The sequence below is a fragment of the Pongo pygmaeus genome, chromosome 19 (assembly GCF_028885625.2).
Source record: "Pongo pygmaeus isolate AG05252 chromosome 19, NHGRI_mPonPyg2-v2.0_pri, whole genome shotgun sequence".
In the NCBI taxonomy this organism is placed as follows: domain Eukaryota; kingdom Metazoa; phylum Chordata; class Mammalia; order Primates; family Hominidae; genus Pongo; species Pongo pygmaeus.
In genome coordinates, this window is record NC_072392.2 from 51,586,148 (window position 1) to 51,599,536 (window position 13,389).

The 13,389-nt window shown below is 40.3% G+C and overlaps 1 protein-coding gene across 12 annotated transcripts in view; it reads left to right on the forward strand.

Annotated features, from left to right (window-relative positions):
- The window catches only part of AP2B1 (adaptor related protein complex 2 subunit beta 1), a 150,128-nt gene that overhangs the window by 51,116 nt on the left and 85,623 nt on the right, over window positions 1–13,389 (forward strand). For all 12 annotated transcript variants that reach the window (XM_054455969.2, XM_054455958.2, XM_054455975.2 and 9 more), the window contains 3 exons: window positions 512–607; window positions 9,206–9,321; window positions 12,462–12,627. In XM_054455969.2, the coding sequence (XP_054311944.1) occupies window positions 512–607; window positions 9,206–9,321; window positions 12,462–12,627 (378 nt within the window). The remainder of the gene's footprint in view (window positions 1–511; window positions 608–9,205; window positions 9,322–12,461; window positions 12,628–13,389) is intronic.

Below are 13,389 nucleotides of genomic sequence, written 5' to 3' on the forward strand. Positions count from 1 at the left end.
CCAGCCTGAGCACCATTGAGCATTGAGTGAGCGAGACTCCGTCCGCAATCCCAGCACCTCGGGAGGCCGAGGCAGGCAGATCACTCGAGGCCAGGAGCTGGAGACCAGCCTGGTCAACACGGCGAAACCCCGTCTCCACCAAAAACACAAAAACCTTTCAGGCGTGGCAGCACGCGCCTGCAATCCCAGGCACTCGGTAGGCCGAGGCAGGAGAGTCACAGGAGCCCGAGGCAGGGAGGTTGCAGTGAGCCGAGATCACCGCAGCACAGTCCAGCTTCGCCAACAGACGGAGACCGAAAAAAGAAGGAGAGGGAGACCGAAGAAAGGGGAGAGGGAGAGGGAGACGGAGAGGGGGAGGGGGCGGGGGAGGGGGAGCTGTTTGTTTGTTTTTTGAGACAAAGTCTCACTCTGTCCGATGATTTAGCTCTTAAGGTCTGGCCTTTAAAGAAGCTAGGCTGTGAGATTGCTATTTGAGAATCCTTAATGATTAACCACTTCCTGGGTTTAACAGGTTCTGGCAGAACTGAAAGAATATGCTACAGAGGTGGATGTTGACTTTGTTCGAAAAGCTGTGCGGGCCATTGGACGGTGTGCCATCAAGGTGGAGGCAAGTGTCTGATGGTCGTTAGGATCACATATTGGGGATTCTGAGAGTTCTCTTCACCTTTTTCTTTAAAATAATTTTTAAGTTTATCAAAATAATAAAGCACACAGTTTAAATGTTAAAGAATTTTTAATGGAAAGCAGCTGTCTCTGGTTCCTCCCTTCCCTACCTAGACTTTCTTCTCAGAGGGAATAATTTTTAACTCTGATTTTGCTGTTAGTTATTCTTTTGATTAAAATAGGTCCTCCATGTCCATGAGTTCCACATCTGTGGATTCAGCTAACTGCGGATCAGAAATATTCAGGGGAAAAGAAAAAGGATGGTTTTGTCTGTACTGAACATGTACAGACTTTTTTTTGTCTATATTCCTTAAACAATATAACAATTATTTACATAATATTTACATTGCATTAGGTATTATAAATAATCTAGAGATGGTTTAAAGTATACAAGAGGATGTGTATAAATGCAAATACTATACCATTTTATGTAAGGCACTTAAGCATCCATGGATTTTGGTATCCACAGGGGCCCAGGAACCAATCTCCCATGGATTTGGAGACATGACTGGGCTGCCATATCTCTAAATAATATTCTTGGCTGGGTGCAGTGGCTCACACCTGTAATCCCAGCACTTTAGGAGGCCAAGGCGAGAGGACTGCTTGAGCCCAGCAGTTTGAGACCACCGTAGGCAACATAGTAAGGCTCTATTTCTACAAAAACTTTTTTAAGTTAGCTGGGTATGGTGGCACACACCTGTAGTCCCAGCTACTTGGAGGCTGAGGCAGGAAGATTGCTTGAGTCTGGGAGGTTGAGGCTGTAGTAAGCTGTTATTGTGCCACTGCACTCCAGCCTGAAACCTTTTCACTCTGGGTGACAGAGCAAGACCCTGTCTCCAAAAAAGAACAATAATATTCTTATGCTATTATTTATTAATTTACCTATCATAGACTTTTTCTGTTAACTATCTGCTATAAGAAGTTTCGTTCATACACCCACCATTCCCACTTCTGTCTCCTATTTTCCAGTGTAGTTACATAATGAAGGTTTTTGTTCCTATATCCATTATCATGGTAGATTGAAATAATATGCCTTTGTTTCTTATTCTATCAACTGTTGGCTTGTAAAATTTATGCATATTATGACTGTGTAAATATTTAGGGCCAATATAATGCAAATGATTACATTTTCTTTCTTATAGTGTCTTTTCTTTTTCTGGAGGTTTTTTGTTTTGTTTTGATTTTTGAGACGGAGTCTCACTCTGTTGCCCAGGCTGGAGTGCAGTGGTATGATCTCGGCTCACTGCAACCTCTGCCTCCCGGGCTCAAGCAACTCTTATGCCTCAGCCTCCTGAGTAGCTGGGATTACAGGCGTACGCTACTACACCTAGCTAATTTTTGTATTTTTAGTAGAGACGAGGTTTCGCCATGTTGGCCGGGCTGGTCTTGAACTCCTAGCTTCAAGTGATCCGCCTGCGTAGCCTCCTAAAGTGTTGAGATTATAGGTGTGAGTTACCACACCTGGCCCTGGAGTTTCTTTAATTGCCTTTTTTTTTTTCTTGCATGTGTGTCTTTATCATGCCCCTATATTATTCCTGTTCCTTAAGCATAATATCAAATCTGTAAACTTTATTTTGTCTTAGACCCTTCTCTTTTGCAGTCCTCTGTCTTCTTGTTTGTTCTACTCTGACTGATTGCTTTTCTGGCTTCTGCACGTCATTCCATACAGCCTCCCTATTTCTTGTTATTGGTATATTTTTCCTTGCATTCCTCTTTTTGTGGTTGCAATAGCTTCTTGAATCTCTGAGGATATGAATGATTCGTTTTTTGTTTCTGCACTTTGAATTTAATTATCGGATATTTTTTGGTGATGATTGCATATCTATACATATAATTTTTTAATTGAGATGTTTGCCATGCATACAGTAAAGTGCAGCTCGTTTCTATTTAAGAAAGAGGTAACAGAAAAGTTGATTAGGACTTCTGTATACATAGGCAGGGCTGTTGACTATCAGGTTTCTGCTTTAGGGAAGGGGATTTATCTTTACATGGAAGACCTCTTGAAGAGCCTATGTGTTCTTAGAGGGCAGATTGGTTTCTAGCTTGGCTGCAGCCTTCTGGTAAGTATTATGGGCTGTAATTTATATTGCCCTGCTTCATCAGTCAGCAGTCCTCCATTTGTTTGTCCTCATTCAGAAATTTGTTGAAATTAACAGTGGCTTCTGTTCACTGTTTTTATGGGTTCAGAGCCCCATGGTTGTTCTTGCTACTTGATTATATGCAGTTCTGCCTAGAGTCAGAGGGTTGGACCATATGATTTCTCAGGCATACGAAAACAATTTGTACAGTATGACCAGTACTTTACAGGAACAAAAGGAGGGAGATGTGTGTCAGAGACTCTTCTTTGAAATACCTGTTCCTAATTGGCCTTCCTTGTTTTTTTTCAATTTAGTGCTGCTTCATGTAGTTTCTGTTGATAAATAATTTAATAGAATGGCTGTTACAGCAAGAAGTTAGCTAGTCCTGGGTTCTATTCCTGGTTCTGCTAGCTCACTCGATTCAGATATTTAATGTTTCTCTTCATTGGAGAAATGGGAAAGTCTTTTTGTTGGATCTTGATACGTTAACATCGTTTTTATTACCACTATCACCACACATCACAACTTGTTTTTCTTTTCTTTTTACATTAACATATCTTACTAGCCGTCTACTTAGTATTAATGTAGATAATTTTCAGAGAGATTTTGGTAGCATAAGAGTAAGGTGGTTTTGTTCTCTTCACTAGTGTACATAGCCATCTTTTCCACGAGACTGCCATTGTCTTATGACCTACCTCTCTGACAAAGCTGTAAACAGTAATACAAAAATTATATCTTATTCTGAAGTTCAGAGACTTTCTAGCCCTGGAATTACTAGAAAGTGTTCTCAAAGCATCTAGATTCCTCAAGGCTGTTAGTCATGTATTGTGACTAATGGAAAGGTTCTCCATAATCTTCTGGAAAAGACTTCTGATGGCTTTCACTTCTTCCTTTGACTAAGCGTGCTTTGGTGGGAGTATGACAGGATGTGAGGAATGAACTTTCTCAGGAAACTTAAGGTCACCCTTCAGGAATCCTGTCTTATCTAGTGCTGTCATTTTGGATTACCCAGATTTACCTTAGAACTTTTCCTATAACTGTTTCAGCCATGAAGGTTTTCAGTTTGACAGAGTTGCCAAGCCAGACAGTTAATTGGACCAGGAGAGGCAATGATTGCCTGTTTGCACTAACTCATCCATGGGACAAGAATCAGCAGCATAAGAATTATAATGAACTTTCTGTATAGCTTTGGGAAGCAACAAGCTGTTGAGCAAATAAATAGCACTGAAAAAGCAATCCTATGGTGCTATTTTTTTGTTCAGTAACTTTTGCCTATTTCTTTCAGGAGTAAACAAACTCCTGGTCCTTTTCAGTTTTAAAAAGGAGAGAGGTTAAGGCACTAGGTTAAGACCAGGAGTTCTTCACTTCCTAGTCTTCTGGTTATTTTGTGTTTACTATTTCTAATTTTTATATATTAGAATAAAATAGTGGTTTGTGTGTCATTTCTTAAAGACAAAAACATATTTTTCCTGTTAGGAAAACCATATTTGTTTACTATATATAATTATAGAACAAGTTAAACAAAAAATGGGGTACCCTGCTTCCCCCATCTTCTGTTTCACTCTCTCAGATATGCAGTGAACATAATCTGGTAGACATCATTTTATATCATTGTTTATATAGTGTTCTATACAAAGCTGTATTTTTTTATAAAAATGAAATCATTCCACAAATGCTATTTATTTACTCTGTTTTATCTACTTTTTTTTTTACTTACTAGTAATATCATGGACATTGATCCACATTATAAAGAAAAATTTATGTCATCTTTAGTTTCTGGTTTATAGACACAACGTGTAATTACTTGATAACTTACTGAATTTGTAACTTTATCCCTTATTATAGGACCTTAAAGTTGTTTCTACTCTTTTTCCAAATCGTGGTATAAGGAGTATCCTTGCTACTAAATCTTTGAACTCTAGTTGAAGTGAACATTTTTTCATAACAGTTATGCTTATTAGCCATTTGGGAATTGCTCACTCATGTCCTATGCACCTTTTTCCAATATGTTATCTTTTCCACATTGCTATTTTAAAGTCTTTTGTAATTGAGATGTTAACCCTTCTTTTAGTTAGCATTTATTTTCCTAGTTTGTTGTCCTTTAGACTTCTGCTTTCTTGATGCACAGAAGTTTAGATTTTTGTATCAGCTTTTCTCAGTCAGTGTTTTTCCTCAGTGGCACACTTAGAAAATTGTGCTTCACCTAAAGTTATATAAAATTCACTATTTTTTTTTTTTTTTTTTTACTTCTATGGCAATGATTTTGTTTTATTTGTTTTTTGGGGGGTGGTGGGGAAATGGAGTCTTGACTTGTCGCCCAGGCTGGAGTGCAATGGCGCAATCTCAGCTCACTGCAACCTCCGCCTCCCAGGTTCAAGTGATTCTCCTGCCTCAGCCTCCCAAGTAGCTGGGATTACAGGCATGCACCACCATGCCCGGCTAATTTTTGTATTTTTAGTAGAAACAGGGTTTCACCATGTTGGCTATGCTGGTCTCGAACTCCTGACCTCAGATGATCCACCCGCCTTGGCCTCCCAAAATGCTAGGATTACAGGTATAAGCCACTGCACCCAGCCCTTGTTTTATATGTTTAAGGGTAATTTTAATCAACCAGGAAATAATTTTAGTGAAAGATATGAGTAGAGTGAATCAAACACCAGAACAAATTGTTCTTTCCTTACTGTTATGAAATGTTGTCTTTATCATATACTGAATTTTGTATGTATTTCTGTTTTTGGACTTTTTGTATATACAATGATGGGATGTTTACTTCTGTTCCTCTGCCATACTGCTTTAATGGTAGTTTTTTTTTTTTTAATCGAAAGCAGTATGGCTGAGATGATAATTTTCTTTGAAAATTAATATCCCTGACATAAATGTTTTTCAAATGTTTATACATCGTGAGTAACATCCTTTTATTTGTATTCATTTTAATGATAATACTAAGGATTTACTAAATATGAGCTTTATATCAAGCACTGTGCTAAGCACTTACTTGTATTACTAATTTATGGTAATTCAATGCTTACAGTGGCCCATATTCTACATACTACATAATTTATTAATATAACAATTATAATATTAATAAATATAGCATATTTAAATTTTTCCAACTGTTTTGCTGTTGCAATAACAGCAAAGGAATTAATAGCTGAAAATGAATAAAATAGAGGACATAAATAGAATCAGAAGAAGGACAAAACTACATAAAAGACTGCAGAATCGGCCGGGCGCGGTGGCTCACACCTCTAATCCCAGCGCTTTGGGAGGCTGAGGTGGGTGGATCATGAAGTCAGGAGATCGAGACATCCTGGTCAACATGGTGAAACCCCGTCTGTACTAAAAATACAAAAATTAGCTGGGTGTGGTGGCCCATACTTGTAATCCCAGCTACTCGGGAGGCTGAGGCAGGAGATTCGCTTGAACCAGGGAGTCGGAGGTTGCAATGAGCCGAGATTGTGCCACTGCACTCAGCCTGGTGACAGAGCGAGACTGTGTCTCAAAAAAAAAAAGACTGCAGAATCATTTCATGGTACAACAGAACCATCCTATATATGACCTCATATAAATGATCTCAAGGTGTAATTTTGTTTTTATTAAATTGCTTATAGTGGTTTAGATTGTTATAGTACTTCTAAAGATTTTATTACAGAAATTTTCAGGTATACAATAAAGTAAAACTGAATAATGAGATCTTGTGTAGTCATCATCCATCTTGAGCAAATACTGATATGTTAACTGTTTCCGTTTTATCTTCTCCCTCTTCCTCTTCCTTCAGGTGGGTGGGATGCGAATACAAATCCCATATATCATCTTACTCAAGTAGTCCAGTGTGTATATCTAAGAGATAAGATACTTTAAAAAATATATTGTCACATTACCATGTCCAGCAACTAACAATAATTCTTAATTTTATTGAATATTCAGTCCACGTTCAATTGTCCTTAATTATGTAAAAATGTCTTTTTTACAGTTTGTTTGTGCAAATGAAAATCTAAATATGGTCTGGGCCAGGCGCTGTGGCTCACACCTGTAATACTAGCACTTTGGGAGGCCGAGGCGGGCGGATCAGTTGAGGCCAGGAGTTCGAGACCAGCCTGGCCAACATGGTGAAACCCTGTCTCTACTAAAAATACAAAAATTAGCCGGGCAGGGTGGTGCACGCCTGTAATCCCAGCTACTTGGGAGGCTGAGGCATGAGAAATGCTTGAACCCGGGAGACAAAGGTTGCAGTGAGCCAAGATCATGCCACTGCATTCCAGCCTGGGCAACAGAGTAAGACTCTGTCTCAGGTCTGCACATTGCATTTGAATAATGTGTCTCTTAAGTCTTTTTACTTACTTATTTTGGTGCCAGGTATTGAAGGAACTAGGTCATTAGGCTTATAGAATTTCCCACAGTCTGGATTTGGCTGTTGTATCTTAGTGATGCTGTTTTATCTATTCCTCCATCCTCTTTAGATAATTAAATCTAGAGGCTCGGTAATTTTCTTGTTCAGAATTTTTAGCAAGAATACCTATTGGGTGATTCTCTGTACTTCCTGTTGCATCTTATCAGGAGGCACATAATGGGGTGACCCATTATAGTACATTGTAATATATGATAGGCTGGTCCTTGACTTTTAGGATCTCTGTTCTGGTATCTCTCTCTTTTAAAAATGATCACTTGTAGTTTCTGTACATTTGTTTTTTCACCTGTATTCTCTCATATTCTCTTCATTAATAAAAGACTAACAGATAAAACTCCATTTTATAGATTAAGTATAGGCTATGGAAAATTGTTGTTTATCTAATGCCATAGACTTTTAAGTTTCATAGCCCCAAAATTGGTAAATTGTCGAGCACTACAGTTCTTTGGAGTGTTTTGGATCATGCGTAACTTTGAAAATGTAATGGAAGTTGTAGACCCACTCACTGGAAAATATGCTTGAAAGCTCCTACAAAATTTGGCAATTTCATTTCAGTAGGTTTAAAGACACCCTCTGCTATCTCCACTCATCCATGAACTTCAGTTAAAGACCTCCTACTTTGGCTTATTCTTTAAATCTTATTCTTTCCTCCTACAATGGCTTATTCTTCTTCTGTCTCCTGGCTATCCAAGATGGGTGTGTGTGTTTCTCTGTTTCTGGACTTTTTGAATATACAGTGATTGGATGTCACTCCTACTCCTCTGCCATACTGCTGTAATGGTAGGTTTTTTTGGTGGGGGTGGGGGCATAGTCTCGCTCTGTCGGCCAGGCTGTAGTGCAGTGGCACGATCTCGGCTCACTGCAACCTCTGTCTCCCAGGCTCAAGCAATTCTCCTGCCTTAGCATCCCAAGTAGCTGGGATTACAGGCATGTGTGACCACTCCCGGCTAATTTTTGTATTTTTAGTAGAGATGGGGTTTTACCATGTTGGCCAGGCTGGTCTAGAACTCCTGACTTCAGGTAATCCACCCACCTCTCACCTCCCAAAGTGCTGGGATTACAGGCACGAGCCACTGTACCTGGCCATAATGGTAGTTTTTTTGTTTTGTTTTGTTTTCTGAGACGGAGTCTCGTTCTGTCAACCAGATTGGAATGCAGTGGTGTGATCTTGGCTAACTACAACCTCTGCCTCCTGGATTCAAGCAATTCTCTGCTTCAGCCTCCCGAGTAGCTGAGATTACAGTCGCCTGCCACTACACCCGGCCAATTTGTGTATTTTTAGTAGAAACAGGGTTTCACCATCTTGGCTAGGCTGGTCTTAAACTCCTGACCTCATGATCCAGCTGCCTCAGCCTCCTAAAGTGCTAGTGCTGGGATTACAATCATGAGCCACAGTGCGTGGCCTTTTGTTTGTTTGTGTTTTTTGTTTTGAGACAGAATTTCGCTGTTGTTGCCCAAGCTGGAGTACAATGGCACGATCTCGGCTCATTGTAACCTCCACCTCCCAGGTGCAGGTGATTCTCCTGTCAAAGCCCCCCAAGTAGCTCGGATTACAGGCATGCGCCTGGCTAATTTTTTTGTATTTAGTGGAGACGGGGTTTCACCATGTTAGTCAGGCTGGTCGCAAACTCCTGACCTCAGGTGATCCACCTGCCTCAGCCTCCCAAAATGCTGTGATTACAGGCATGCGCCATCACACCCGGCCTTGGTAGTATTTTTTTTTTTTTTAAATCAGAAGCAGTACGGTTGAGATGATAATTTTCTTTGAAAATTAATATCCCTGACATAAATGTTTTTCAGATGTTTATACATCATGAGGAACATCCTTTTGTTTGTATTCAAAGGATTCATTTGAACTGATTCACCTATCAGTTCAAATAATGAATAAAACTGTATCATATAGCTTGGTATCTAGCCTGTAGTATAGCTTGGTCAAATTAAGTGCCTGATCATTTAGTTTGGTTTAGTTGATGCACCTGCATGTTTCAAAATTTTTATGTTGAGGTGGTATCGCATAGGTCATCTGACTTCTCATTTTTTGCATTTTTCTTCCCAGCAATCTGCAGAGCGCTGTGTAAGCACATTGCTTGATCTAATCCAGACCAAAGTGAATTATGTGGTCCAAGAAGCAATTGTTGTCATCAGGGACATCTTCCGCAAATACCCCAACAAGTATGTCCAAATACCTTTACTCCTCTTTCTCAAATTACTTACGAAATGTTTAAGGCATTTTGAAATTGCCTAGGTAAGAATTACTCTTTTGAATGTTCCTGGTCATAATAGGATACTTTATCAAAAATTGGAAACATAAAATGGTTAGCACAGGGATTAAAACCTGAGTTTTCACCCTGCTTTCTTTCTTTAGGAAGAATTGAAGCTCTGCCTGAATATGCATTGTCTATTGGCATATTTTAAAGTTAACCAGATTCTTTGATGGCAAAGTTACTGTTAAATGGGATATCTATATATTCTAGGTTGTTCAGGCATAATCTCAGTTTATACCTGTTATCCAGACATAATTAATAATTGTGCACCTTTTCCTCTCAGAAATGTATAAGTTTGGATGATATATCATATAGCACCCTACCATAAAAGCCAGGAAGGGAACAGCTGTGCTATTTACTTTGCATGTTACCTACTACATTGTGGAGAATTACAGAACATATAACAGATTATCAGTCTCATGCCTTTTCTGAAGTATTGTAGTTATTCTCATACAGATATAAAAAAAAATCTACATTTTCACTTCACAAGTTTTTCAGATTGAGGCCTCTTAGTATATGAAGCAAAAATATTTTTCTAGATTTGATTTTTGAAAACAAGTAATTAAAGAATCTGAAAATGAAATAAAAGCAGGGTTTAAAAGCATCTTAAATCTCATTTTGCCTGACACTCATAGAGCTTCTGATTGTCTTTTTTGTGAGACGGAGTCTCATTCTGTTGCCCAGGTGAGTGCGGTGGTGTGATAGCAGCTCACTGCAACCTCCGCCTCCTGGGTTCAAGTGATTCTTCTGCCTCAGCTTCCCAAGTAGCTATGATTACAGGTGCGTGCCACCATGTCTGGCTAATTTTTGTATTTTTAGTAGAGACGGGGTTTCACTAGCCAGGCCAGTCTCGAACTCCTGACCTCAGGTGATCCATCCACCTCAGCCTCCCAAAGTGCTGGGATTACAGGCATGAGCCACCATGCCCGGCCCACTTCTGATTGTCTTTAAAGATAATGTTAAATGAAGCAGCTTGTAGTAAGTTAGCTTAGTGGTGGGCTCAAGAATTAGTAGATATATTTTGGCAAGGTAGTGGTTTATTAAGCATTGTGTATATTTTTACAATTTTAGAAATAGTTATTTTGGAAAGAGAACCACATACTTTGACTACTCTCCCAATAAAGAAGAGGGTCAGTTTCTAATTTTTTTTTTTTTTTGAGACAGTCTCACTCTGTTGCCCAGGCTGGAGTGCAGTAGCGTGGTCTCAGCTCACTGCAACCTCTGCCTCCCGGGTTCAACGATTCTCCTGCCTCAATCTTCCGAGTAGCTGGGATTACAGGTGCCTGCCACCACACCCGGCTAATTTTTGTATTTTTAGTAGAGACAGGGTTTCACCGTATTGGCCAGGCTGGTCTCGAACTTCTGACCTCAGGTGATCCCCCCACCTCAGCCTCCCAAAGTGCTAGGATTATGGGCATGAGCCACTGTGCCCAGCCCAAACTTTTTTTAATTAACTCTTTTTTTGTTTGTTTTCAGACAGGATCTCACTGTGTTGCCCAGGCTGGACACATACTCCTGGGCTTAAGTGATCCTCTTGCCTCAGCCTCTCCAGTAGCTAGGACTACAGGCCTGTGCCACTGTGCCCGACATTTAAACTTATTAAAGGTGAAGATGTGTATCTGAATGTGATTGGTAGAGAAATGTGTCCATTTCTGGTTTATGGTTAATAAGGAGTTAGGACGGTTTACGTTTACGAAAGCAATCAAGAGCCTAGTTTAATCAGTAGAAGTAGGCAGATACTTAGTTAAGTGTGCTGTTTAGTTGTCCACGTCTAATTTATTATACAAGGTCATTCTAATCGTTAAAACTACATTAGCCAAGGAGATGGATTCAACATGGTAAGCCTGAGAGAGCTATAGATATGTAAAAATAAATATTTGAATTACTTCTTTCTTTGGAGAAATAAGTCAGTGCAGGTACCTTTAGAGGAACTAACATAAAGAAAGATCTCTTTGGGGCCGGGCGCGGTGGCTCACGCCTGTAATCCCAGCACTTTGGGAGGCCAAGGTGGGCGGATCACGAGGTCAGGAGATGGAGACCATCCTGGCTAACATGGTGAAACCCCGTCTCTACTAAAAATATAAAAAAAATTAGCCGGACGTGGTGGTGGGCACCTGTAGTCCCAGCAACTCAGGAGGCTGAGGCAGGAGAATGGTGTGAACCCGGGAGACAGAGCTTGCAGTGAGCCAGGATCGCACCACTGCACTCCAGCCTGGGCGACAGAGCAACACTCCGTCTCAAAGAAAAAAGAAAAAAAAAAAAAAAAGATCTCTTTTATAAAAAGGAGAGATAAGTGTATTAAGGGACAGATTTACCATTTCTTGTCTGGACGCTGTTGTTGTCTAACTTCAATTGCCTAAAAAGTGGAATTTCTGTTCCTCTCTACCATGAAGGCAAAATGGAACAATAGGAAAATTTTCTAATCTACTTGTATGAAAGATTGTTACAAATACAAGGTAGTGGTGTTATCTTACACCACAGCTTAATTTTTCCTTGTAAAAATGGCAGTGTGGCTCGCACCTGTAATTTCATCACTTTGGGAGACCAAGGCGAGAGGATCACTTGAGGCCACAAGTTTGAGACCAGCCTGTCAACATAGCAAGACCCCCATCTCGACAAAAAAAAAATTTTTTTAATTTAGCTGAGTGCAGTGGCACTCAATTGTAGTCCTAGCTACTCAGGAGACTGAGGAGGGAGGATCGCTTGAGCCCAGGAGTTTGAGGTTATAGTGAGCTGTGATCATGCCAATGCACTCTAGCCTGGGTGACAGAGTGAGACCCTGTCTCCCTGTCTCAAAAAACAAAACAAAAGAACATCTGATGAATTTTTATAAAGGTTTTAAGGTCTAGGTCTTAAAAAATAATTGAAGGGAAATTTTAGTCATTAAAATCTTCTGACTTAAAACCTATTCATTCTCTTGACTAAAAGCTTTTACAGTCTGGTGGTTTGGTTTAGGGTCCCTTGTTTGTGGTTTTGCCTTTAGCCTTCACTATTAAATACAGTTCTTAGTTTTGCCCTCAGTAACCATAGTTCATTTTTGTTCATCAGGTATGAAAGTATCATTGCCACTCTATGTGAGAACTTAGACTCGCTGGATGAGCCAGATGCTCGAGCAGCTATGATTTGGATTGTGGGAGAATATGCTGAAAGAATTGACAATGCAGATGAGTTACTAGAAAGCTTCCTGGAGGGTTTTCACGATGAAAGCACCCAGGTAAGTTCTTGTCTCTTGTCTATCCTAGTAGTTTAGATGTCTTTGGGGAGATTTCAGAGTAAGCAAAGGTTATAGGCAGTTTCTTTTGTGTCTGTATTTACATATAGTATGTTCATTTTTCTCCCAACAGGGATGTGTCTTCTCAGTTTTACTGATTTTTTGTTTTTGTTTTCGAGACAGAGTCTCACTTTGTTGTCCAGGCTGGAGTGCAGTGGCAGGATCTTGGCTCACTGCGACCTCTGCCTCCTGGGTTCAAGTGATTCTCCTGCTTCAGCCTCCCGAGTAGCTGGGATTATAGGTGTGCACCACCACACTCAGCTAATTTTTATGTTTTTAGTGGAGACAGAGTTTCACCATGTTGGCCAGGCTGGTCTTGAACTCCTGAGCTTAGGTGATCCACCCACCTCAGCCTCCCAAAGTGCTGGGATTACAGGCATGAGCCACTGTGCCTGGCCAGTTTTACTGATTTTTTTTTTTTTTTTTTGAGACAGTTTCACTCTTGTTGCCAAGGCTGGAGTGTAGTGGCAGGATCTTGGCTCACTGCAACCTCTGCCTCCTAGGTTCAGGTGATTCTCCCGCCTCAGCCTCTCGAGTAGCTGGGATTACAGGCATCCACCATCACTCCCAACCAATTTTTTGTATTTTTAGTAGAGACAGGGTTTCACCATGTTGGCCAGGCTGGTGTCGAACTCCTGACCTTAGGCGATCCACCCACCTCGGCTTCCCAAAGTGCTGGGATCACAGGTATGAGCCACCTTGCCT